This window comes from Nyctereutes procyonoides, unplaced genomic scaffold (assembly GCF_905146905.1).
Source record: "Nyctereutes procyonoides isolate TBG_1078 unplaced genomic scaffold, NYPRO_anot_genome, whole genome shotgun sequence".
Lineage (NCBI taxonomy): Eukaryota > Metazoa > Chordata > Mammalia > Carnivora > Canidae > Nyctereutes > Nyctereutes procyonoides.
In genome coordinates, this window is record NW_026575121.1 from 60355788 (window position 1) to 60382209 (window position 26422).

Consider the following 26422-nt stretch of genomic DNA (forward strand, 5'->3'; position numbering starts at 1 on the left):
AAATGATCAGTGTCCTCGCTGTGGCGAGCTCCTGTGCATCTGTGGGAAAAGAAAGCCTGAGGGGTGAAGTTTACGGTTCACAAGAGCCACCAGCGTGGTGGTTGGGGGTGGTGGTGGAGAGAAGGGCCTTGAGGGGCTGGGGCAACCACTGTGTGGGGGACGTCTTAGCTGTGGAGCAAATGAGTGGTGGCACCTGCCCACCCAGAAGGGACACTCAGTGCTTCCAGGGGCCTCGCTCATGAAGAAAAAAATGAGTGTAGAGGTTAAGGGTGTGCAGAACGCTTTGCCTTTCCCATTACTGCTTCTGGCTTTATGAATCCCGCAGCAGTGGTGGGGTTTTCTCTGCTGCTGTAACGCTGGAGAGCGGGCTCTGAGGGCAGGCCGCACCCCGAAAGGCCATCAGGGGTTAGCGTGGTCTCTGTAGGAGTGAACTCCAGCAATCGCGGGCTGCTCTGTGTTCACCTGAGAGCCTGGGGCTCAAGTCTCCAGTGGTTCTTCAGAGAGGTTCTGATATTTTGTTAACCGAGGGTAAGAAAGAGCCCCCAGTGGGGTCCCCCGAGGTGTGACAGCCCTAGAGCATCCCCGGGTACCTGTCGTCACGCGGCAGCCCCCCTCACACCCGTGTCTGAGAGGAGGCTGATGAGTGTGTTCATCCAGGATGGAGCATGACTTCTCACTCAGAGCTCCGTCCCCGGGGCTGAGCCGCTGGGGTGTCACACTGCTGGGCCCTTGGGGAGTGCCTGTTGTGCCCATGTGGGCTCCCCCAGCAGCCGGTGACCTGGGCATGGAGGGCAGGGGCAGGTCCCCGGGAGTCAGTGGTCAGTGGTCCCCAGCGGGAGCCGTGTCTCCAGCCCTGAGTGCGAGCCCATCTCTGCCCCTGGTCCTGCCGTCTCGTTTCCCTGCTCACAGCCCATCGCCAGACTGTGCAGGTTTTGGGCATGGATGGATCCCATCCCATCCTGCTTCCAGAGACCCGGGGCCGCACCACATCTAGTATAGCAAACCCCAGGGTGACCTGAAAACATCAGCTGCTACACATGTTGTAAGGAGGTTTTACTTTATTTGATTTTCTTGGGAGCTTTACCAGGACCTGTCATCATTTGGGATGATGATGTTGGCGGTGGTAACACCATGACTGGTGTTAGACCCCGGGGAAGGCAGGTGTGTCCGTGTGCAGTCTGACACAGACCCAGGGGCACTGGGGTGAGAGTGACCACACTCACTGGGACTGATTCCTCACGAATCCCATAGTGAGGGGGATCTAGGAGGTGCTCATCAGCAGGAGGGGTCTGGACTCTGATGGTGCCCTGGGTGGTGCCTGAGCATGGGTGGGCTCGCCTCCCACCCCTCTTGCCAGCACAGACCCCAGATGGGTCACCCGGGGCAGCGCTTTGACTTGGCTGTTGGCAGAGAACCCACCAGAGGGACAGGTATCGATCATACCCCCTGCAGATGCCACAGAAGCTGTGGCACACCCCTAGCTCCTGCAGGATTGCAGTCACGGTGATTGGGGGGAGATCTGTGTTCCTCTTGATGTCGTCATCCATCTGTTTGGCAGCAGGGATTGGGGGCAACCCCGGGACAGAACATGAGAAGAGTCTGTTCACAGCAGAAGGCCACTGGTGTGACTGATGCTTCACTCCCCAGGAGTGTGTTTCATGCGGCATCTTTACAACTAGTTGTTCATCCTGGAGAGCAATGATCATCTCTTCCATCCTTTGCCAAGCCGCCCTGGGTCTTCAGGTTGCAAGGACACTGCTGCTGAGCATTGCTGACAGCCCATAGCCCATGGGTACGTTAGGGCCCCTGGCCCGAGTGTGCCTCCAAGTTGGACCTGACTTGGCTGCGGTGTGGGAGTGTAGGGGTTCCCCACTGCTGGGACTTGTGGAACCTGGACTCTCACTGCCAGGACAGTGATCAGGAAACTGCCGGGGTATGGGCAGCGGCCCATGGACTCTGTGGTGGCTTCTGGCTGCATCATGGCCTTATGGAGACCCAGAGAAGCTGCAGTGGCTTTGAGCAGAGCAGGGATGCCATTGGCCCTGGCTAGTGCAGGGTCTGATCGGTGCCCCCTCCCCTTCCCTCCCTTCTCCAGCCTTCCACAGTCAGCCCTGCACTGCTCCCTTACCTGTCTCCCCCCTCTCCCCATGCAGCATGCAGCATGCAGCACCTTACCTTACAGGAAATACAGCCTTGCTAAGGGTTGGAGCTGCGTGTGTGTGGGGGGGCAGGTGCATGGCTCCTGTAGGAGCCCCCCACCCCCACGGCTGTGCTCCCAGGGTGGCCCTGGCTGCATGGTGGTTTCCACCTATTGCTGACAACCCCATAGCACCCCTGGAGGCCTCATTTTACCAGAAGCCTCCTCTTCCATCTGAATGCAGACCAGCTCCTGCCTCCCCACCCCCCATCCCAGCTGAGAGTCTTAGGAGGATAATTAGGAACCCTCAGGACCCTCCTGCAGTTGAGGGCCGCCAGGTCTGTGGAGCGGGACCAGGGTGATCCCGCTGCCCCCCCTGGCCTTCCAAGAAGGCATTGTTGGCCCTCAGCAGCTGTCTCCAGGGTGACCCCGTGGCCAGCCTGGGGTCTCAGAGCTGAAAGCCAGGAACCCTCCTCCTGACTGTGCTCTGCCTGCCTTTCATCTGTGGCTGGCAGGGGACCTAGACCGCTGCCCTCCAGATCATCAGAAACATCAGATAGTCACTGGGTACTGCCTGGAGAAAGAGCGCCCTTCCCTACTGTCACCCGGGGCCCTGGGCCTGTCAACGATAGGACTCACCTCCTACAGAGGCACAGACAGCTACTGATGGTCCCTCCTTTTGGCCTGTAGTGTTAGCTTCCGGAAGCTTCTCTCACTGATCCCCTGCTGTGGGCAGCTTGGCCTGACCTGACCGGGACAGGGCCCAGGGGCTGTCCTCCAGCCCCTCCTCCATCCACTTCCCCCGACTCAGCCCTGGGCCTGCATCCAACATCTGCTCCTCTGGAGGGTGTGTGACACAAGTGGATTAAGAAATAGCCCCAAGAAGGAAGAATGCTAACATTCCTCGTGTGAACCTCCAACACAGGGAGCAAATGGTTGTTTTCCTGCCGGAAACAAGGGCAGCTCTCGCCATGAGTCACCAGTTCTGAGAAGTGAAGAACCATTGATGTTGGGCTGCTGTCAGGAAGTGACTGGCCGGTCACCCCAGGGCCTGGCCTCTTGCCCCTGTCCATGGAATGTGGAGGAGAGCACCTCCCCAGCCTCCCCTCCAGGTGACGGGGCATCAGCCCCCGGTGTGTGCTGTAGGCAGGTGGCAGGTGGGCTCCCTACCCAGCCCACGAATGTACGCCATGTGGGGCATCTGAAAACCGTAGAGATGCATGCAAAGTGTCTTTAAATATTACTATTATTTCCAAATACTATTTGAACATGGATGTGTTATGTCCATACATAGTTTCATACTAAGTCTTCAAGTCCAGTGTGTGCTTCACATTCGTTTCCTCTCCCTGGAGAGTGGCCACAGGTCAGGGTCAGGAGCCCGGCATGATGAGAGATGACCCTGTGCTGGTCACTGCGTGACCCCTCTGGACCAGAATCCGTACTTTGGGGTTTGCAGAGACTCCCGTGGGACTCAGGTAGCCTGCATGCAGGCTGTGGGTGTGGGGCCTGCGTTCCCCGGGCAGCTCTGTGTGTGTCAGTGGCATTCCGCAAACAGCACTGTACTTCCACACCTGCTCTTGCACATGCCTTTAGCCCATGTGTACTCAGTATTTAGAAAGTACGTCTACACTGCGGCAGAAGGTATATGATTGTAGCCGTTAAAAGCCTACATGTGTGGGATGCCTGCGTGGCTCAGTGGCTGAGCATCTGCCTTTGGCTCAGGGCGTGATCCTGGAGTCCTGGGATTGAGTCCCAGATCAGTCTCTCTGCAGGGAGCCTGCTTCTCCCTCTGCCTGTGTCTCTCATGAATAAATAAATACGATCTTTTTTTTTTTTTTTTTAAAGTCTTCTTGCGTACCAACACGTTCTCATTTGTGAATTTAGTATGTTTGCTTTGTTTTCTGGCTAATGTGTCTCTAGAGGAAGAGAATTGGTAGTGGGACTTAACTGCAGAAACTGCGTGGTTTTCCAGCTGGCCTCCTGGGCACTGGTTGTGATAGTGCTCTGTGAACAACAGGGTTTGGCCCTTGACTGGCAGAGCGTCTCTCCTGCTAGTTGACTGTCAGCCACTGTCCTGGGGGCACTGTTTTCTGCTGACCTGTGTGCATGGACCATCTAGCCTCTTCACCCATGTTTATAACCAAGGACACACCATACCGAGTGGGCTGTGCCCAGGGCACGTCTGGAGGGGGGCAGTCACAGCTTTGGGGCAGCTGTAGGGCTGGACGGCCCCTTGTGCCCAGTCCTCCTGCCTTGTCCCCTGTGGTGTCTGGCCTGCCTTTCCCGGAGTCCCTGCCTACCTGGTGCCAACACACCACTGCCGACCACCAGTTTGGAGACTGCTGAGTATCCGACCTCCGTCTCTGCTGCGAACACTCTTGAGGACACAGGGCACGTGCTGCGTGTGGGCACGGATCCCTCCGCCTCTGGCTCACAGGATGGCGGTCATTATTTCACCATGGCACAATCCCTACCTTTTCTTATTGGGAGAGGAACTCAAGGGGCAGGGCAAGTGTAGCCTGTGTGTGGGGAGACAGGGGCCAGGCTTGGGCTCAGCTGGATTCTCTGGCCAGTGTGTGGTGCTTCCTGGAGGCTCCCTGACTCTGCAACCCCCCTCTCAGAACTTGTCCTGTTCTGCCACAATGGCTCCATCACCCCACCCCAGCTCAGGTCAGCTTTGATTTCAGTTGTTGGCTCTTGTTGATGGGCCCTGGCTTCCCTCACGGAGGCCACCCTGGTATCCTCTGTCCCCTGAGCCTGGCTCAGCTGCCCTCCTTCCAGTGGGGATGTTGCCATCGTCCTCCATGTGTTGTCCCTGCAATGCTGTGCCCTGTCCCTGGGCCAGCACATGGGGACCCACCATCGTCCCTGTGTCTGAGTGAGTGGAGCCTCTGCGCTACCCACAGAAATATGTGCTAGAAGGTGACTCACCTGCCTGAGTTTACCTGGGAGCCTTCAATGTCTCCTTGTCTGCAAATGCAGAGAAAAGTGTATTGCAAGGCAGTCAGTCCCTTGAAGCCATGGTGGGGGGGGCAGGATGGGGAGCCTGATGGGGGGGCCTGATGGGGAGGTGGGAGGGGAGGTTTATGGGGTGGTGGGAGGGGACCTGGATGGGAAGTGGGAGGGGGGGCTAGGAGGGGGAGGTGGGAGGGGGAGCCGGTTTGGCCACTTCCCCACTATTTCCACACTGCCACAGTCTGGTGGGGAGAGTTGGATGCTTCAGCGGGGTTTGCCCTCTCCCTGCCCGTTTCTTCAGCTCCTGGATGTGGTGTGCCCTTCTTCTGACCTGGGCATATGCCCCAATGCGCCTGCTCTTCACGGAGCTCTGTGTCTACCGCTATGAACTGTCAGACTCAGGCGAGGCCAGGTCGTTTGTGGTTAGAATTTTTTATTCTGGACCCTGTAAATTTCAGCTTAGGTCAGCTGACATTTGACGTTTTGCAGATGGTCAGTGTTTTCACATGATGTGGAATATCTCTGGTGCTTTTGTGATCCAAATGATTTTGTGTTTACAAATATGTTCCTGGCCGTAAAATGCCCCACATTTGCCTGGGAAGGGAAACCGGGTGTTACTACTGATGATGGTAAGAGATGGTGCTGGCAGGGACGCCAGGGGGTGGGGTCTGACGGGAGCAGAGGGAGCCCCCAGCCCTGCAGTCCAGGCCCTGCCCGCCGGCTGCCAGAACGACTGGGAGCATGGACCTGGTGGATGCTGCTTACACACGCAGGTTTCACTGGAGCACAATTGTCATTTGTTACCTGTGTGGGGCATGCAGGAGCAGGGTCGGGGGGAGACCGTTGGGTGCAGGTGTAGGAGCTGAGCGCTTGGCAGGCGCAGGGGCCTGGGAGGGTAGGCGCCAGCAGGGTGCGGTCTCTGTCGGGGCACTGGAGCCCTGGCGGAGAATGAGGAGAAGAGGCCTATGTTTAGAAACACCTAAGCTCTCTATTAGCCTCTTACCATCAAACAGGAAACCTTGCCTTTGAAAGCTATAAACAGACACGAGAGAGAGCCTGCACTTGCTTTGTCATTGGATCCTGCAAACGTGAAAAGCGGTTGTTGGGAGGACCACCGAAAGGACCGGCCAGGGCGCTAGGGTCGGGTTACATGCGTCTGTCACCCCCACACACACCCGTGTAGTTCAGCTAATAGGTTTAGTCTGTTTTAGCTGACATTCAAAACTGCCATTAGGTGACTAACACGGGCTGAAATTGATTTTCAGTGTATTTCTGGTGGTCTCTTGTGTCCTTGTGTGTTTTCTGACTTTACCGCCTGGGCCGCTGTACCTGCATCCTGGCAGAGCTGACCACAGCGCCAGTGACGGCCCGAGCACCATCCCAGTGGCCATGTGGCCCTGTTAGGATGGAATTCAGAACTCAGAGGCCCCTCATCCTCCCTGGGGTGGCAGAGAGGGGTCTGCACAGGCATGCAGGGAATCCCCCACCCTTCTGGGAGGAACAGCCATTGCGGCTAAAACTGGGGGGCCCCCATGCACCCCAGAAATGAGTTGTCCTGCTTGGTCCATGCCCAGAGCGTGAGTGGACGATGCTTGCTCTCGGCCATGTTTGTCCCATTTTACTCGGCAGCCGGTTCTGAGCTACTCAGCTGTGAGGTGTGCTCCTTGGGAAACACAGTGAACTTAGGTTCACACGTTAGGAAATACATCTTATTAAAAACAGAACTTTAAAAACATTATCCGTTTCCCCAAGCCAGAGTGAGTCTGGTACAACCACATCTCTGCCGTGAAAGGGAAGTGAAGGGCGGCTCCAGCAGGTGCGATGGGCCCAACGCGGGCGTGAGTGCACCCGCCACCCTGCAGATCTGTGGGGAGAGCTCACCTGGGGCATGACTGGGATGAAGTTCACGTGTCCTAAAACCAACTCTTTAAAAGGTACAATTCACTGGTTTTTAGTATATTCACAAGTGATGAGACCACCACCCCCACGAAGCATGAGAACACTTTCATCACCGAGAAGAAACCCAGCACGCATTTGCAGTTCCTGCCCCGCCAGCCCCGCCAGCCACAGGTCTGCCTTCTGGGTCTGTGGGCTTGCCGTGTGGTTGGGTCCCACCTTTGCACCCCTGTGACTGGCATCTCATGCCTGGATAGGGTTTGGTCTGCACTTCTCTGGTGACTGCTGAGCATCTTTCTTTGGGCTATTGGCCATTTGTAGATCTTTGGAGAAACATCTGTTCAAATCCTTGTTGGTCTTTTGATGCCTGGGTCATGATGGTCTTTCATGTGTCCCAGGTACAGTCTGCTTTTTGACATGGTTTGTGTTTGTAGGGGAGCCATGGTGACCTTTCACGTACCCTTGGGGGCCACTCAGGCAAAGGCTTGACCTGTCATTCACCTGTGTTTTGAGGTCCCCCAGGAACACAGGAATCCGTGGGGCACTTCAGGTCATCGCCCACCCCCCACCCCCCGTCCCCGGGGTGGGTGTCGGGCTCAGTTCCTCACACTCTCCCAGGCGATGAGGTGGGCGCTACCTCCTGCTCCCCCACCTCCAGAATAGAGCTGTGGACTGGAGCCCCCTTCGCTTCCCCCTGGAGTTGGCCTCTGCAAGAGGGTGTTGTGACCACAGCTCTGTTCTTTACCTGCTGCTGAGTCGGAGGCGGAGGGTATACAAATGGTGCTGTGCTCTGTTCAGTGACTGAGCCTGCTCCATGGATCCTCCAGACTCCCACCAGAGCCGTGGGGTCAGCTGGCTCCAGGCCCAGCCAGTTCTGGCCGTGCTTACACCTGAGCAGACAAGCCCGGTGCCCATCGGTGGCTGGTAGATGGTGATGCTTTGTGGGGTGAGCTGTCTGCATGCCTGCTGGTCAATGTGGATCCCAGGCCAGGCCTGGAAAGATCGCGCGTGGCAGGTGAGCTGGTCCTTGTGCATTAAGGTGTGCAGGTACTCCTCGTGTTCTCAGCCCCTGTGGGTAGGTCTGTCTGTCGTCCACGTCTGCAGCGCCCCCTGGGTGACCCAGGGCCTGCGTGAGGGGCACACATGGCTCGGCAGCCTCCTCCACCTCCACCCTGACCGCACTCTGCCTTGTTCTCTGGAGGCGAGTAGGAGATTCCACAGCAAGGTGATGCGGGGACCAGAGGGGAGGTGGGCACTGCAGCCATGGGCTGTGTGTTCCAGTCAGCAGACCTGCGTGCATGAGGGATCCATAACCTGTGCGCCCTGGGTCCGTACCAGTGTGCACCTGAGTCCATGCCAGTGTGCCCTCCCTGGATCCGTGCCAGGGTGTCCCACCCCCCGTCCGTGCCAGCACCCCCCCGGCCTGTGCCAGCATGCCCTCCCCAGGTCTGTTCCAGATGCCCTCCCTGGATCTGTTCCAGCATGGCCCCCCTGGGTTTGTACCAGCACCCGCACAGGTCCATACCAGCACCCCCCCCCAGGCCTGTACCAACACCCCCCCGGGGTCCGTGCCAGCGCCACCCCCCAGGCCTGTGCCAGCATGCCCCCCCATGGGTCCGTGCCAGCCCAGTGCAGCCTCCATAGACCACCCCGTGTCCCTGCTGGTTCAGCTCCTCTGCCTGCATCCCCATAGAGAGGTGCCCAGGCAAAGGGGTGGGGGACAAAGCAGGACAAGTGCCCCTCCCTTTGCTGCTGGTACAAGGTATCTCCCTCCACGACCCTCAGAGGTGAGAGACTGGGGCTGAGCACATTTCAAGGCCCTGCCTGTGACCTCTAACTGTGCGTAGTCCTGGCCAGTGGGACACAGAGGCTTTAGGATTCCTGCTGGTTTAGGGACAAGAAACAGGTAGGTAGGTGGATTTATTTTGACACTTTGTAGATTTAAAATTAGCTGAAACAACTCCAGATTTGTAATTTGGACACATGATCTGCCATTTGGCTCAGCAGCAGGATGTAAATACCCTTGAAATAGGGAGATTTGTAAAGAGTGTTGATAATGTTTCTTGGGAACATAAGACGGATTCTCCACATGGCATGTTAGACGTGTGAAAGCGAGGAGATGCAGACCCTGAGAGGCAGTGCTTCCCGCTGCTTGGGCCCTCAGGACCACGGAGTCCACATGGGATTTCAGGGGCCACGGCTGCCAGGTGATGCCCATGCAGAGCATAGGGCACACAGGCCTCAACTTACCCATGTTTATTTTTTATTTATTCATTTTAAGATTTAAGAAAAATTTATATATATATATGTATTTTTTTATTGAAGTTTGAGTTGTCAACATATAGTATAACACCCAGTGCTCATCCCATTAAGTGCCCCCCTCAGTTTTTTAAAAGATTTTATTTATTCATGAGAGACACACACACACACACACACACAGAGAGAGAGAGAGAGAGGCAGAGACACAGGCAGAGGGAGAAGCAGGCTCCATGCCGGGAGCCGGATGCAGGACTCCATCCAGGATTCCGGGATCATGACCTGAGCCGAAGGCAGACGCTCAATCTCTGAGCCACTCAGGCATCCCTAACTTACCTCTGTTTAACAGAAATTTCATGAAAGCTAATTTCATATACCCGGTTCTAGGATGTTTCCTTCCCTTTGGAAGCCGTGACCCCTGGTGGGTTCCGATCTTGTCGTCTATGTAAAGTCAGAGGTCGGGAAGTGAAGGCTTTGGGTGCCGCCAGGCTCAGGACTGAGGAGACCCCAGCTGATGAACTGGCTGTTCCGGGCGATGCGTTAGAGCCAAGAGCTGTCCCGTCTCTCTGGTTGTTACATTTTGGAGAAATGGAAGTTGATGATACCGTGGGAGAAAACGGACCCCGTTCTGGACATCATTTTAATCAGGGCCCTTCAGGAAGCTGACATTCTGATACACAGATTGCAGACACAGGACACCGAGCCCGTCAGAACATGAGGTCAATAGAGGACATGCTGTCCATGCGAACGACCCTTCACAGATCACAGCTGCAGGTCAGTGAGCAAGAGCCAGGGTTTCCAGAACAGAACCAGAACCACGACGGGGCAGGGACCCCACGCTTCTTTCTCCTGTATTCATGGGTATACACAGGTCACGATTGAATGAAGTGTGCTAACATGGAGGTGTCTGGGAGGCTCCGTCAGTGAAGACTCCAACTCTTGATTTCGGCTCAGCTCGTGATCCCGGGGTCCTGAGATCAAGTCCCACATGGGGCTCTACGCTCAGTACTCCCTCTGTCCCTCCAACTAGTGCTCTCTGTTCTGTTTCTCTCAAATCTTAAAAAATAAAGTAAAATATATTTCTTACCTCAGAGTTTGAGAACCACTGGGTTTGTTATAGTTTATGTTCTTTCTCCTTCATGCAAACTTGTCAAGCCCAGACGGCATCCAGCTCTGTGGACTTCTCCAGAAGCCTGGCACACATGCCTGGCGCCCTCCTAGACGTTCCGTGTCCGTTCTCTCCATGTCAGGAAGCACCGGGGTCAGGACTTCAGTGCTTGGCAGGTTCTGCCCCACATTTGGGGATGAGCTTGTCCTCATGCATGTCTGGGAATTGCATCTCTGAGCAGGTGTGAGTAACCTTTCAAGGTGAATCCTTGCCCACTGTGGGTTTGGAGACTTGACTGTCGCTGTGACTTGGTTTCTCAATCCATAGACTTCCTTCCAGGCCAGGTCTTCACTACTGTGCTCAGTACCCCTGCACCAGTCACTGAACTTCTGAGTTTAATTTTATTTTGAGATTTTATTTATTTATTTAAGATACAGAGAGAGAGCAAGCGAGAGAGAATGAGCAGGGGGAGGAGCAGAGGCAGAGGGAGAAGCAGACTCCACTGAGCAGGAAACCTGAGGTAGGACTCAATCCCAGGATCCTGAGACCATGACCCAAGCAGAAGGCAGGCGTTTCACTGATGGAGCCCCTCAGGTGCCCCTGAATTTCATTTCTTCGGTGGAGTTCCTAGACTATGCCCTCAAGGGCACCTATGGACAGAGACATTTAGGGGAAAGCTCTGTGCCCGTGGGGTGTGGTTGTTCAGGGCTGTTATACTCGTAGACCTTGAGGGACTCCTACCGACGATCTGCGTCAGGGGGTGAAGGTGTAAGGTCACCCTGCTCAGGGGACCTGCCAGTTCTCCTCCCAGGTGGCACCACCAAGCTTTGGTTGAGGGCTGCGGCCGAGTGGGGAGTGCACAGGTGGGAACTGTTCCCTGACTCCTGCTCCGGGATGTGTGCTTGGTGCTCTATGGTCCCCATCCCATCTGCAGTTCCGTGATGACCTGCATCTCACCCATGGGAGAAACGAGTTTGGCATGACTATTGGGGTCCTGTTAGAATGATTCCCTGCTCTGGAGTCTTCCTAGAACAGCGTTGTGTAGGGGGGTGGTATTTATAGACATCCTATTTGTTAGGTGTTGGGAGGTCTGGGGAAAGAGCCACCAGGCTTTGAAGCTGCTCTGTGTCAGGCTCTTCCTTGTTGAAGTGCTGGGAGCATCTGAGGTCAGAAGCTGATGGAGGAAGTGGTGACTGGACACTCCAGTGCCAGCAGGGTGTTGGGCGGGTCCCCCCTCACAGAGCCAGGCCCCAGCCTCTGTGGCCCGGTGCGTCCCAGGTGCGTGTGCGAGTGTTGCCCTGGGTTTGGAGCATCTGGGTGTCCTCCCCAGAGCCCCGCTGCGCAAGGCTGTACCCGCCCCGGCCTGTCACTAACACCCTGCACAGCACACAGCAGGGCCCCATGTGTGCTCTGAGACCACAGCCCCCGACATGGGGAGCCAGCTCCGCCTGGGAGCATCTGCAGAGCCAGCCGCAGCCTTCCCGGGAGCAAGTGTGTGGCCGTGCCAGTCCTGTCCCTATACAAAGAAGGGCGGATGGTTTGCTGGCCCCCAGGGAGCCACGAAGGCTTTGCCTGGTGTGGCCACTGATGGTTGCCAATGGGGGTGAAACCGGGCCTTCCCTGCTGACTGGTGTCTGGGCTGTGGTGAGGTGGGCCGTCAGCGGTGTCAGGAAGGTGCCAGCCTGTGTTCTTGCTTCTTTCCTTAGTTGCTCTGATATGGCAGTGTGATCAGGGTTCTGTTTTCTTATTTTCTGGAACATTCCTGGTCCTGCTCATATGGGCTGCACTGGAGAGTGAGAGCTTCGGGCAGAGCCTGAATCTGGTCACAGAAACCCCAGGACTGTACTCGAACTTCACTGAAGGTCGGATTCCAAACTGTGGGATACCCACCCCACGGACAACTGTGATTCTCGTGCAAACACAAATGTGAGGTGATATTTTGCTCATTGTGAGGGAATCAGATATGATAACTGGTTCAGAGGGAGAGTCAGAAAGCACACGTCACTCTGGAGTAAAGGTGGTTTGAAAGTACTGTGTGCACAGCCTTGGAACTGGAGAGGAGTGTGGACTGCCCATGGTGGGACAGATGTGACCTGTGTGCAGAGCGGTCGGCACTCAGGGGCCTGGCGGGAGGGGTGCTGCTGCCGATAGACTCAGCTCTGTAGGGGAGCTCGGTACCCCCCTCAGGATGGTGGACTCCCTCCTGTGTGTGGTTTCAGCGGGCGCCGTGTCCACTGCTTGACACAGAGGTGGGTTAGGGCGGACGTGGAATGGGCTTCTAACAGCCTGAAGCTGTGTTCGGTCCGTGGCGCCTGGAGGACTCTGGCTCTCTTGGACACTGGTATCTCTGGGGTGGCCCACCCCTGCGGCAAGTTAGGGACATGACGTTTTTGTGTCTGAGATTTTAAGGAGAAGGCTTTCAAATGACTTATTAAAAATCTCTATTTCTGATTACTTTCTTAAGAAATTCACCTGTACAATTATGACAAAAGCGTTGACACTCATTAAATCTGGTGGTTATTTCTGTACTCTAGAATGTGTGTTTGAATTCCCCATGTGGTGACCAGGGCACCCTCTTCCCCCAGTATATGTGAGCATGTTTGAAGCATACGACCATCCTCAGTGATGGTCACAGGAGCCAGGCCAGCCCGATGCTGCAGCTCTGTCCCCAGCCCGGAAGGATCCAGCAGCCACTGACCACTGGAACTTGGCCCCCACTTCCAATGGGGCCAGCCCGAGAGCCAAGGGGCCCCCACCCACTCAGGGTGCCCTGGTCTTGCTTCAGGCTGAGGTCCTGCCCCGACCTGCCTAGGGAGGGCCCTCTGGTCTGCTTGGACGAAGATCCTTTCTTCTTTCTCCCTCTGGGTTCATCCTGAAGTCTGTGTGTCCCTGGCTACTTGGCCAGTCCCTCCTCGTCACACCCCCACCATGTCCATCCCCATGGCACAGTCAGTGAGAGAACAGGACGGGGCCTGGACTCCTCCCTTCATCGCTGGGAACATGCACGAGGTTTCAGGGCCCGGTGCCCCGGCTTTCCTGACCTCCTAGGCACTGCTCTGCTCTCTTCGTCCTTTACTCTTAGCTGTGGGTGAGACCACATGGTCACTTGGTCTAGTACTGTGACTCGTTTTCAAGAAGCCAGTTGATATTGGATGCTGTTTAGGCCACTCTGCTGCTGCCTGTTCTGACATCTTCCGGTTGGGGCCCAGGCCCCCACATGGTGGCTCTTGGTTTGGGATTGCTTCCCATCAGATGGCAGGTTCTACTGAAGTCTGAGTGGGCCAGTCTCTGACTTGAGCCCTGCACCCCAGATCCCACAGAACCGCATGTCCCATAAACACAGAGGGACATTGGCCCATGTTCAGCCCATCCCTGAGGCCGCTGGCCATCGACCACCAGCACCATGCCGTCAGGAACACTGCACTACCACGCCTATGAACACAGGTGTGGGGTTCTCGGACACTGATGAATCGATCCAAACGTAAAACCATCTTTAGAGAAGGAAGATCAAGGGAAGGAGCCCTGCAGGATGTTCAGGGAGCTGGGTCAGTGTGATGTGTGGTGACATTTCCTCCGTGGCTCCTGGCTCACGACAGAGACCCTTTCTCAAAACGCTGCATTCTCCCAGGGGGTGGGGGTGCAGCTGCCATGGGGCTCCGGGCTGCTGAGGGCTGCGGGCGGTTGCTGCTTTCTCCTCTTTCCTGCTCGTCCCATCTGCCTGTACCCTCCAGGCTTACCCAGACTTCCCCAGAAGTTTCCATCCTGCTGCCACTCGGGCCCCGGGGCTGCCGCCTGCAGGGCTGTCTTCCCGCCCTGGCCCTTGACATCCTTCCTGTTTGCTCGTCTACTGTCGTGGGAGTCATGGAAGTGGATCTGATGGGCTTGCTCAGCATGGCCCCAGCCTCCCACCCACCCATAGGTGCATCTGCTCATCCCAGGCAGGTGAGCAGGTGCTGACGCGTGGAGGGCTGACGCGTGGAGGGCTCACGCAAAGGCAGCTCTGGCCACTCGAAGGCCCTGAGAGGAGGCAGGCCAACTGAGCAGTTTCTGAAGCCCCTGCCACCATAGCCGCCACTGAGACCTGCCAGGTGAGCAGTGTTGGCAGGTCCCCTGTGAGCCTACCGTGCATCCTTCCTCTTTCGCTGAGGGATGTGCCATTTGCAGAGGCATGACTGTGTGCGTCAGGCATGAGGCCTGTTGTACGAGATCCCACCAGGTCATGTTCCCTGCTGTAGCTTTCACTTCCTGAAACAGTTACTGTGAGACCTTTACATCTGAGTTTCTAGAGCCTACACGGGCGACTGGAAGGGGAAGCGGTTCAGACACAAGGCTGACCTCTCCCTCCAAGAAAATGAAGAAGGGCCAGCAGAAGCCAAGGACGGATGGGAGGCATGCACAGGAGCTGTGTGATCTCCGACAGCGCCGCCACCACCGTGTGTTCCTGAAGTGAGAAGTGGTGAGCTCGTGTGCATGTAGACTGCACAGCCACCCAGGAAGCATGAGTATCTGCTGTATCACTGCTAAGGTGTAACCTGCGTACCACAGGGCTTTGCATGTGTGCGACTCATCAGTGTCTGTTGGAACATGTTCACACCCCCAATCAGAGCATTTTCCTCATCCCAAAAGAAACCATTAGCGGTTACTCGCCCAGCCCTGGGCAAGCACAGTCTCTGCAGATCTGCCCGTCCTGGACATTTCATGTGAATGAGACCCTATGGTGCGTGACCTTTTGTCTCCGTTTCCTTCCTTTATGTAGTTTCCATGTTCACCCATGCTGTAGCATGCGTCCTCCTCATGGTTGAGTGATGAGTCCGTTGTGTGGGTAAACCAGTCCTCTGTGTCTGTCCATCAGCTGAGTGACATTCGGGTTGTTCCCACCTCTTGGCTGCTCCAAACGACGCTGGTGTGAACACACGTGTACATGCAGTTATGTGGACATTGCTTCCATTTCTCCATACACACCAAGTACTGGGATCGCTGGGCCATGTGGCGACTGTGGCACACTTGCCTTTCTGGGGAAGTGGTGACCATCTCCCACAGCGGCTGCCCTGCTGCACGATCCCCGCCGGTGACGGGCAGCCCCATCCCCACAGCCTCCCTGTGTGCCCTCGTCTCTGTTGTCACCGCCCAGGGCCTTGTGTCCTTGCAGTTTCCGTCCGTGTCTCCCGCCAGCAGGATATGGAACACCAGGTGCCCTGTTGACCAACAGCTTACCTGAATGTTCGTTTAGTAATCTGAATGGGCCAGACATTAGGTCCACCTGAGGGAAGGCTGCTCTGTCACAATGGGCGTGGAGGATGGAGGGGTTGCTGTGTGAACAGGAGCTCTCTGCTGACAGAGCCATGTCTATACCCGTTCATGCCGTGACTAGCATTTTAAGAGCTCGTTGGGAACTCACAGTCCATCACACGAACCACAGTGTCTGCCTGTGTGCTTTTAGGTTGGACATAAATAAACTGCATGAGTGAGCGAAGCAGTTCTATTTGTCTATAGTGTGTTCTGTGCTCTGGAACAAAAGTGGAAGTTTTATTCCTGGCTCACAGGGACAGAAGCACCGGGTTCTCTGCAGTGTGTGGCCGGCAGAGCGTTGTGCCATCACTTCAGGGCATGGCATCATGTGCACACGGACATGCTGGTGGGTACGTTGGGTGAAGACAGCGGCGCTCCATGGCACACGTGGGGTCTGCTCTCCACTGATCTTGCTCGCTGCCTGAAGCTCTCCTCATTGGTGGTTCTCCTGGAGCTTGTTTTCTGGAACAGGGTACCCACCTCACCACCATGCATGCTGGTGATCTCCCAGATGCTGCACTTTCTTCCATCAGCCGCTGTATGTCCTATGGTTTTCCCCCTCGTTTCTGTTTGTGACAGAAGGAAGACTCCTTCCCCTCCTCTGTGTGAGTCTGGTGGCTTGGGATCTGGCCAGGCGGCAGCTGCCTGTCCGCGGTGGTGAGCCCAGGGCGCTCTGGGCAGTGCAGGCGTGGGTCTGCATGCTGCAGGCCACAGAGCACCGGGGCCCGTTCCCGCAGCTTAGATATGCACTTGGGATTGGACTCACGGCAGCCTTCAGGGCGTGCGGGCGCTATCCTCTTGGGCCCCCTGGGAGCTGAGGGAGAGCACCTCCTGCTGGCATCAGCCTTGCATTGCTGATGTGCATCTCCAGCCCCCCACACTGTGGGGGAGGTCCTGGAGGCTGTGTTGGGTGGCAGCGCTGGTCCTGTCTCCGATGAGGCTGGTGTCTCTGTCTCCCTGACCTCGGAGGTTTCATGATGCCCACAGCATCATGCTCAGAGCTCTGAGTGACATGACTGCCCTTCTGAGTGTACCAGTGCTGGACGGCGGACTGTGTGGCTGATGTGTGGGTCAGGACTGGCTAAGTCATGAAGTTATATAATCGGGGCTGATAAGTTTGTTTTCATCACTGAATGTACAGAGAAGCACAGTCTTGCTGACCAAACCAGACACAGAAGTATTGAGCTGCGCGTCCATATTTAGGGAGCCAGTCAGCCGCAGGACACGTGTGTGACGTGGGTGTGACCCGAGCCAGGCTTTCTCAGGAGCGCCTTGTTGGTTGCGTTGTGTACATGTTCTGTACATTCGGGGTTCTTAGAGCTGGACATTTGTGCAGAGAACAGCCCTCAGAACTCATCTTGGTCTTGATCTGAACCTGGAGACGCTTTCTGCCTGTCAGGGCCACACATGAGATCCCCTGCAGGTTCCTGACCTCGAGAAGGGTCTTCCCTTGGGGCCCCTCCCTGGGCCTGCGATGCTGACCACATGGTGAGCAAGGGCAGTTGGAAGCATCACCTCACGGATGGCCTTGGGGTCCACTGAGTTGTGACCTGTTCAGGGCAGCAGGGCCTTCCAGAGGCTGGTGACTTGTTGCTTTTTTTGTGTCCTTCAGGGAGCAGGAAGGGAGCGTCCCGATGCCACGCTGAGCTTTCACCCAGTAGGTACATGGCTCCTTACAGGTGGATTTTTCATTGCAGTGATTTAGGGAGGCTCCGCTGCTTGTTGCTGCTCAGTGTCTTTCCTGGTCACGTCCCTCAGGCAGAAGAAGCATCCCAATGTGCAGTAGGTAAAATAGCTCCACTCTGGGTGGTCGTGTGCGAGGCATTATGATCATATTAAAATAGTGGGTGACTTCTAGACAGTGCGGAGAATATGAAGCGATAGCATTCCTCCTGACTGCACCTCCCTTGAGATGTGGATGTGCTCTGGGCGCAGTGGGTACCTCTGCCGGCCTGCTGCAAGGATTGGAGCGTCTGTGCCAGGGTCAGGCCTGAAAGCCAGTGGCTGGGGAAAGGTTTTCAGGATTTTCATTTTTGTATTAAAAGTTGGGTCTTTATGCTTTTCTTTCTCTCCTAGTTCTTTTATTACATATTCTTTTTGAACACAAGTACATGAATCCATGGGAATGAGGAGCCCCTGTGGTTGTGTCTTGAGAAGTAAAGGGATACCAGGGACTCTCTTTTCTTAAATCTCACATACAGAGATTTATTTACAAAGCTGTCACACAGGCATTTTAGTCAGCATCCTTGAAATGGTAGCAGGAGGGGCGTGGGGCGGTGGGGAAGGGCTCGCACTGCCACGGATACGGCCTGGCCCTCGTAGTGCAGGGTTTCTGGGGGGGCCACATCCTGACTTCCTGCTGAGGAGGGGCCACCCCGTTCTCTCCCAGGGTCTTGCGTTTCCCACATCCATACTGAGCGTCTCTGGAAACATGGGTGGGGTTACGGGGCTTGGCTTGTCTGTGCCTCTAGTCTGCTTGGATGCCTCACAAAGCCAGGCCCTGATGGAGGGCGCAAAGGCAGCGTTGACAGCGGCTATACGTGCCGTGCTGCTGGGGGCACAGCCCCCACCTGTGGGCTCCTGCCCCTGAGAGGGTGGTAGATGGGCAAACATGGGGGCGCGTGAGCAAAAACCAGACCAAGGCGACACGAGGCTCTCGTCCCTCAGTCGGCAGAGACGCGGGTTGCTTGCATTACCCGTCTGTGCAGCTTCAAGAGTGGGGGCTCCCTGCCCACAGTGGGTGGGCACAGGATCGAGCAGGGACAGACCACCCTGGGCTCCTGCGTGGCTCCTGCTTCACTTCCTGCTTCTGTTCATTGTTGGCAGCAGCAGCCATGAGCGAGGAGCAGACGCTGTCCTCAGGTGCCATGGAGATGCTGAGACTTGTGTCTCAGTGATGTGGGAGCCAGAGCTCTGGCCTGACCCACCCTTCCTCCATCCCATCACATCGACCCCCACTTCACCCTGCTTACGGCACCCCAGCAGGCCGCCTGGTGGGGCAGGACCCCGAGCTGGGTGGCCGGCCTGGGGGGCCAGGGGCTGAGGGGGCTGCTATGCGAGGCTGAATTGGTAGCTGTGGTGTCTTAGGCTCCTCTGTGCTGACAGTGCAGGGTTGGTGGAGGGTTGTAAAGGTCCTTCTGGTCAGAAGATGTTTACCAAGTGCCTGGTGGGCACGACACTTTGAATAGCACCCCAGCCTCCTCTCTTCCCAGGAGAGCCGTTGAGTAGGGAGATACTGGAGGGCTCACACCTCTGTCCTGAATGCCCACTTTTACCCTCTTGTTAGAGACCTGCTCCATGTTTCCAACGGCTGCTGTCCTTTCTGTTGGAAGCCCGAGGATCCCACTGAGCCCAGCTACGTTCTTTCCCCTGACGACCAGCGGCTCTGGCTGGGGGTGCAGACCACCTGCTCAGGCCACTCCCGTGGGGGTTGGGTGAGAGGGAGGAAGCTTGGGACTTGGCCCCACACAGGTTCTGTTGATGGGGACTTGCGATGCAGCTGGCACTCTGGGGAGGAGCTGTCCCTGTGCTAATGCTGCTCTGTATTCTGTAGTGTGCTGGAGAAGAGAACTGGGTGGACAGTCGGACCATCTACGTGGGGCACAAGGAGCCCCCGCCTGGTGCTGAGGCATACATCCTGCAGAGGCACCCCGACAACAGAATAGTCTCTTCCAAGGTGAGCTGTTTCCTGGGATTCTGTTTCCCACAAGCCCTATGATTACCATTGCCGTGGCTGCTGCCCACCCACCGAGCACTGTGGTTGGCGCCCACTTGGGCTGGCCCACTCGTCCTGCAGCTTGTTCCCCCAGCTGGTGAGCCATGCATCCTGTGTGGGGACCACCTGTCCTCCACTTCTCCTTAATTATGCCACGAACATGGGAGGCCTACCATGGCCACTTACGTGTTTGCTGTGTGGCCACATGCCCGTCCCAAGTCCCCAGCCCACACCAGGGGCTCCTCATCTCTAGAGATGACCCTGGATGTCACTGGTGGGAGGAGGTACGTGCATCCACCTCGTAGACAGAACACTGAGCATGTGTCCCAGTCTGTTAGGCAGTCAGTGTCGTAACAGCCACAGGAAGACCATGATTGCGGTGTCCCCACTCTAGTGAAGCGCTGTTCTCCTCGACTGGAGAGCAGGAGCGGAACTGTACTTCACACACTTGCAGAGGAACCCCTCAATGGCTCTCCAGAATGGGGTGGGAAATTTAGTAGCTGGCTTTGAACAAACAAGGTAAATGATGGCTTCCCAGATTCTGGAGAACTTTCCCTTTAGAGGTACATGCCTATCTGGCTATGCACACCTATGTGGTGGGCTCACTGGACCTAACATGCCCCACCCCCTGGTGTGTGTGCACACCTGTGTGGCGGGCACACCTGCTCCATACATGGATGTCCCATATGTCTAGATGTGCATGGTAGCCCTATTAAATTCTTTGTAAACTATCAAAGATTGCTCTAAGTTTGTTAAGAATATTTGAGAACAGAAAAACCTTTGCTTTTCAAGGCATTTTTTAATGGATTTATTCTATTTAAAACTGTCATAAAAATAACAGTAGTGACGATGATGACAGCAGCTTTAATCACCATAGTCACCGTGTGGACAAGCAGATTGGTCATCACAAAACCCTGAGCAACAAGCATGGCACTCGGTCACCCAAACAGATAAATGATGGGAAATGTGACCAAGCAGGACCTTACCCAGGGCAGATCTTGACAGTGGTGACCTGTGTGAACTGACACAGTCTCAGGTAGAGCTTACCAAAGAGCCTGTTACTGGTGCTCCTGAAACAGAGAAGGACTCTCAAACACATTTCTTAAATCAGATCCTGTGCAGCTCAAATGCTTTGAGAACCAGGGACACGCACCTGACACCACTGCCGTGGGCGCTGTGTGAGCTGGTCAGGGCAGGCGGCAGGGCAGGAAACCACCCACACTGCCCTGTGTCGGGCCCACAGGACATTTGTAGGGCCCTTCCGCCACTGGAGGCTTCCTGATGCAGCTGGTCTCTCCCTCCTGGGACACAGCCTGGCCTCGGAAGTCCCAGCCCTAGTGCCTTCAGGTCACTGTGCAAAGTTCTGTGCAGGGCGGCATGGAGGAACCTTCTAGAAAACACAGCCCCTCATGGATTGGGGTGAACTGAGGGCCTTCTTGATGCATCTGGCAGAATGTGGCTGAAGCCAAAGGATCCCTTATTTAGGACAGAAAGCCTCATCGGTGTTGTGGGGGAGATAACTAAGAGCAGTGGTTTCTACTTCCCATTCTTTTGTCCTCTGATTCAGGTTTTATTTTTTTATTTTTTTTTTTTTTAAGATTTTATTTATTTTTTTATATATTTTTAATTTTTATTTATGATAGTCACAGAGAGAGAGAGAGAGAGAGAGAGAGAGAGAGAGAGAGAGAGAGGCAGAGACACAGGCAGAGGGAGAAGCAGGCTCCATGCACCGGGAGCCCGATGTGGGATTCGATCCCGGGTCTCCAGGATCGCGCCCCGGGCCAAAGGCAGGCGCCAAACCGCTGCGCCACCCAGGGATCCCTGATTCAGGTTTTAGAGCCAATCTATTATTTTCATTTTTTCCCCAAATACTCGCATAGTGACTTGGAGGTGCCTTGTCTTCCTGCCACCTTTTCTGTCCCTGGGGTGGTTCATGGCGCACACCCTCCTCGGCTGCTCCACCCACACTGGGATCCCTGGGGCTGCCCTGGTTTCCAACAAAGGCAACACTGCAGGGGGTGCAGGCAGGACTGGTTTGAGACACAATCGCCATGCCCCAGGGGCTTTCACGATGAGTCCTTGTCCTGAAAGCTCCTTCAGAGTGGGAAGAACTGAGTCAACATCCTTGCAAGAGGCAGGTCTGGCTAAGGCCACACAGAAGGTCGGAGCCTGTGTCTCTGCTCAAAGCAGGAGGGGCCCTGCGTCTACGCTCCTTGTTGTTCCAGGAAGAGTCGCCCTTCCTCAGGAGGCCGGGCCGGTGTTGTGGCGCCTGTCCACGGGAGATGATGCTGTGTCATTTAAGGAGAAATCGCATACAGCACAGCCTCTACTGCTCACCAGATTCTGTGCAGAAGAGAAGGCCTGGAAGGCCAAGGACTTGCCCCAAGCTATTGGCCGGGTGGACGGTGGTCTGGATGTCTGTCCGCCCCAGTGGCATCCAGAGCACATGATTGCTTTCATTTAAAAACAGCTCAGGATGGATGGGAAAAAAAAAAAACAACTTAATTTGTACAGCCTAAGCCTGGACAGGTCCGGAGAATGTTTGCTGTGACGTGGCCATGTTTTCTCAGGAAGAAAGCTTTTGTCTTACAAGAAGACTGCTGGCTGAGCATTCATCTGTGCGTAGAAGCCCCTCCTCAATAAGCTTGATCTCATTGACTCAGAGAGCTTTTATCATGTGAAAAATTACACCAGGGCTGAACAAGCCTCACCAGGCTCAGCTTTGGACCCGCTCCATGGAAGTGCCGAGGTTGGCAGTCAAGGATTGATTAGAGTTGGGTGTCCTTTCTGGGGGAGACATGCTGGGCAGGTGTCTAGGATGAAGGAGAAACCAGAACCTTCTCCCCAGCACGTCCCCCTTGTGGTGCCCAGGGCCTGCTAGAGCTCACGTGCAAGCAGATCCCAGTTCACCGGAAGGCCCAGGTGCTGCTTTGTCAGTTCATAGACTCGTACTTTGGGCACAAAATGCAGGTGGCTCCCCACTCTGTCCGCAGGACACCACACATTAAATACTAGGCACAGGCTATACCGTCACCCCATTCCTCTGAGAAAGCTGTGTCACTTCTGGTCATTGACAAGGGAAGATTACTTTTACCAATTAGATGTGGACAGATAGTGTTCCTGTGGACTTATGGGTATATCCTGTCTTCCCCAGAACAGCCCAGTGCTACCTACACCCTGGCCCATTGGAGAAGGAGCAGCCTCAGGACAAAGCCCGTGGGTCAGTTTTTAGCCTCAAGTCTGTATGTGAGCCTGCACCTTCCCCGTGGCCCCGAGGCACCAGCAGTTCTCCTCACTGGGCCACCGTGATGCTCACTCATTTTTCTGACGTCAGTATTCCAGAATGGGGCACCTATGGTGCCAGGCCCTGTGGAACACCTGACAGCGTGGCCCCGTGTCCACGCAGACACTCAGCCCCCAGGACTTACGGAAGACGGAGTGTGCACGGTGGCCCCACAGCATCTGCTGGCCAGCTCTCATATGTCGCCCAGTGCCCAGTTACTACATCCTGCCCGCGTGGAGCTGATCTGCACGCACTCACACACATTCTGGTCAGCTCCTCAGGTCTTTGCATTTCTTGTCATGTACTACTGGAATTAGTGACCTTCTTTTTGACCACATTAATAAGTAGCAGTAATGACTTGTGATGGTGAAATATTCTGCGAGATAAGAGGGTTACAAAGTGTAATGTCTAAGCAGCTACACAGCCTCTCTGTGCCCGATTACAAGGAAGCAATCATTTAAGTGGCTTTCAGTTCCAAATCCAAGCTGGCACGCTAGAATTTGGGAAGCTAAAAGCGTTTCAGAAACGGTAGCATTCAAATAGGACACGACCAGGTGTTCACATGGTCTCCCACTTGGAAGGATTGTAGCAGATGACAATCCATTTTATCTTCATCATACATATAAGATGAAAGTTTTCTCACATGGAAGCTTCCAAGGAAATGTAAGAACTCAGAGAGTGGTGTGACAAGTGTCTTATGTCCCTATCACAGGCACTCGGGCATCTGCACCTTGGCGATCTTCACCCAGTGTTGTGAGGCACATCTTGAACAGCATTGGGTTTTTATGTTTAGACACTTGAGGAGACAGAAGATGGGGTTTTAAGTAGCTTTTTCCATTGATGTGACATTGGTACCAAGTAACAGATTACAGGTACATGGGGACATTTTTGATTGATGGGTAGTGAGTGTGGGTGTGGGTCCTGGGCAGTCAGGTTGGTTTCAGGGGGTGGGGCCTTGAGACAGTTCTGTTCTGGGGTCAGGAAATCTGTGAAGTATTGTGAGTCATTCTAAGCCAGTCACAGAAACTCAAAAATGAGACGTAAATGCTATGACTACCTAGTAACTTACATTTTAAAAAATGATCTCCTTTTAAAAGTTAGTGGAAAATAACTGACTTTTTATCTCATATAAGAGAAAAACTATTTTCCTTTTTTAAAAATTTTAGAAGATTGCTTATGTTTGTACCGTTTGCCAAGCTGTAGAATTTTAATGTCCTGTTACTGTGTGAGCACCAGTTCCAGCCAGGACTTTGATCCTCAACCATCTTTCTTCAGGGTACCTGCTAGTATCATTACTTTATAAAGCGAAGAAACCAGAACCCAGTCCTTAAATGATTTACTAAAGTACTTGATCTTTAAGTGTCAGGACCAGGTTGGATACGGGGTCTGACTCCACAGAGGCTGCATATTTAGCAGTGGGATAAACGACAAATGTTTTCTGAATTCCATGGAGAAGCCAAATTATCCAGAGGTAGGGTAGCATGTTAAGAATTCAGATTGTGGGCAGCCCCGGTGGTGCGGCGGTTTAGTGCCGCCTGCACCCTGGGGTGTGATCCTGGAGACCTGGGATCCAGTCCCACGTCAGGCTTCCTGTAGGGGGCGTGCTTCTCCCTCTGCCTGTGTCTCTGCCTCTCTCTCTGTGTCTCTATGAATAAATAAACAAAATCTTAAAAAAAAAAAAAGAGTCTGTTTCTTGGTTTGACTCTCTCTCTCTAAGAAAAAAAATTCAGATTGTGGTTTTTGTTTTGGTTTGTTTTTTTTTTTTTTTGCTTTTGAATCCTATTTTGTTTTATTTTATTTTTATTTTTTTAATAATAAATTTATTTTTATTGGTGTTCAATTTGCCAACATACAGAATAACACCCAGTGCTCATCCCGTCAAGTGCCCCCCCTCAGTGCCCATCACCCATTCACCCCCACCCCCCACCCTCCTTCCCTTCCACCACCCCTAGTTCGTTTCCCAGAGTTAGGAGTCTTCGTGTTCTGTCTCCCTTTCTGATATTTCCCACACATTTCTTCTCCCTTCCCTTATATTCCCTTTCACTATTATTCATATTCCCCAAATGAGTGAGAACATATAATGTTTGTCCTTCTCCGATTGACTTACTTCACTCAGCATAATACCCTCCAGTTCCATCCACGTTGAAGCTAATGGTGGGTATTTGTCGTTTCTAATGGCTGAGGAATATTCCATTGTATACATAAACCACATCTTCTTTATCCATTCATCTTTCGATGGACACTGAGGCTCGGCCACAGTAACTTCTTGCAAGATACATCCACGAAGGCAAAAGAAACAAAAGCAAAAATGAACTCTTGGGACTTCATCAAGATAAGAAGCTTTTGCACAGCAAAGGATACAGTCAACAAAACTCAAAGACAACCTACAGAATGGGAGAAGATATTTGCAAATGACGTATCAGATAAAGGGCTAGTTTCCAAGATCTATAAAGAACTTATTAAACTCAACACAAAGAAGCAAACGATCCAAACAGGAAATGGGCAAAAGACATGAAGAGAAATCTCACAGAGGAAGACCTACACATGGCCAACACGCACATGAGAAAATGCTCTGCATCACTTGCCATCAGGGAAATACAAATCAAAACCACAATGAGATACCACCTCACACCAGTGAGAATGGGGAAAATTAACAAGGCAGGAAACAACAAATGTTGGAGAGGATGCGGAGAAAAGGGAACCCTCTTACACTGTTGGTGGGAGTGTGAACTGGTGCAGCCACTTTGGAAAACTGTGTGGAGGTTCCTCAAAGAATTAAAAATAGACCTGCCCTACGACCCAGCAATTGCACTGTTAGGGATTTACCCCGAAGATTCAGATGCAATGAAACGCCGGGGCACCTGCACCCCGATGTTTCTAGCAGCAATGTCCACAATAGCCGAACTGTTTTGTTTTTTCTGATGGGGACACCGAGGTAAAGGTCTAGCTATGTATTCTCTCCCCTCTTTTAATGTCCGTGGCTGCATTTCTGACCAGGAGACCTGTTTGGTTTTCGAATGAGGAAAGATTAGTGTGCATTTGACAAAATCCAACACCTGTCCCTGATGGAAAGTTTCCGGAAAGTACAAATACAGGAGAATTTCAACATGATGAAGAGTGTCTGCAGTAAACCCTCAGCTAATACCATTCCTGAGGGCGAAAATAGAGATACTCCCACCTTAAGATGGAGAATGGTGCAGTCCTCCTCTCACCACCCCGTTGAGCAGCTCCCTGGATGTTGTGGCTAATGCGTGACAGACGAGAGTGATGCAGGACAGGCCAACGGGCCAGGAAGAAGCAGACAAGTGACACGATGGTCGTGGAGAGGATCCCAACAGAACCTGGGATAAGTTTCACTTATAAACAATGAGAGCAAGGCCAGCAACAAACCATTGAATTCACAACTTAAAATCTTCTGCTCTTCTAAAGATAATTTTAAGAGAATTAGAAAGACATGCCACTGACTGAGGAAATGTTTGCCAGGCACATAGTCTGTAGAGGCCCGGTGTCAGGCCCTATATGGAGGGGAAGGTGCTGCAGGGTCACCCGTGTGGAGGTCAGGAGTACTGGGAGGGGAAGGTGCTGGGGGGCCGACTGCAGGGGGCTCAGGAGCACTCAGGAGAAGGTGCTAGGGGGTCAGCTGAAGGGGAGTTGTTAGCACTCAGAAGGGAAGGTGCTGGGGGCTTGGCCACGGGTGGGGGGGTGGTCGGGAGTATTCCACATGCTAACAGACACCATGGGCAGTGCATTTACTGGAGGATAATGATACCCAGATATTGTTCT

The 26422-nt window shown here is 54.1% G+C and overlaps 1 protein-coding gene across 7 annotated transcripts in view; it reads left to right on the top strand.

The window, feature by feature from the left end:
* Positions 1–26422, top strand: part of ATP11A (ATPase phospholipid transporting 11A) — a 129337-nt gene that overhangs the window by 43693 nt on the left and 59222 nt on the right. For all 7 annotated transcript variants that reach the window (XM_055335836.1, XM_055335834.1, XM_055335829.1 and 4 more), the window contains exon 2: positions 19195–19317. In XM_055335836.1, the coding sequence (XP_055191811.1) occupies positions 19195–19317 (123 nt within the window). The remainder of the gene's footprint in view (positions 1–19194; positions 19318–26422) is intronic.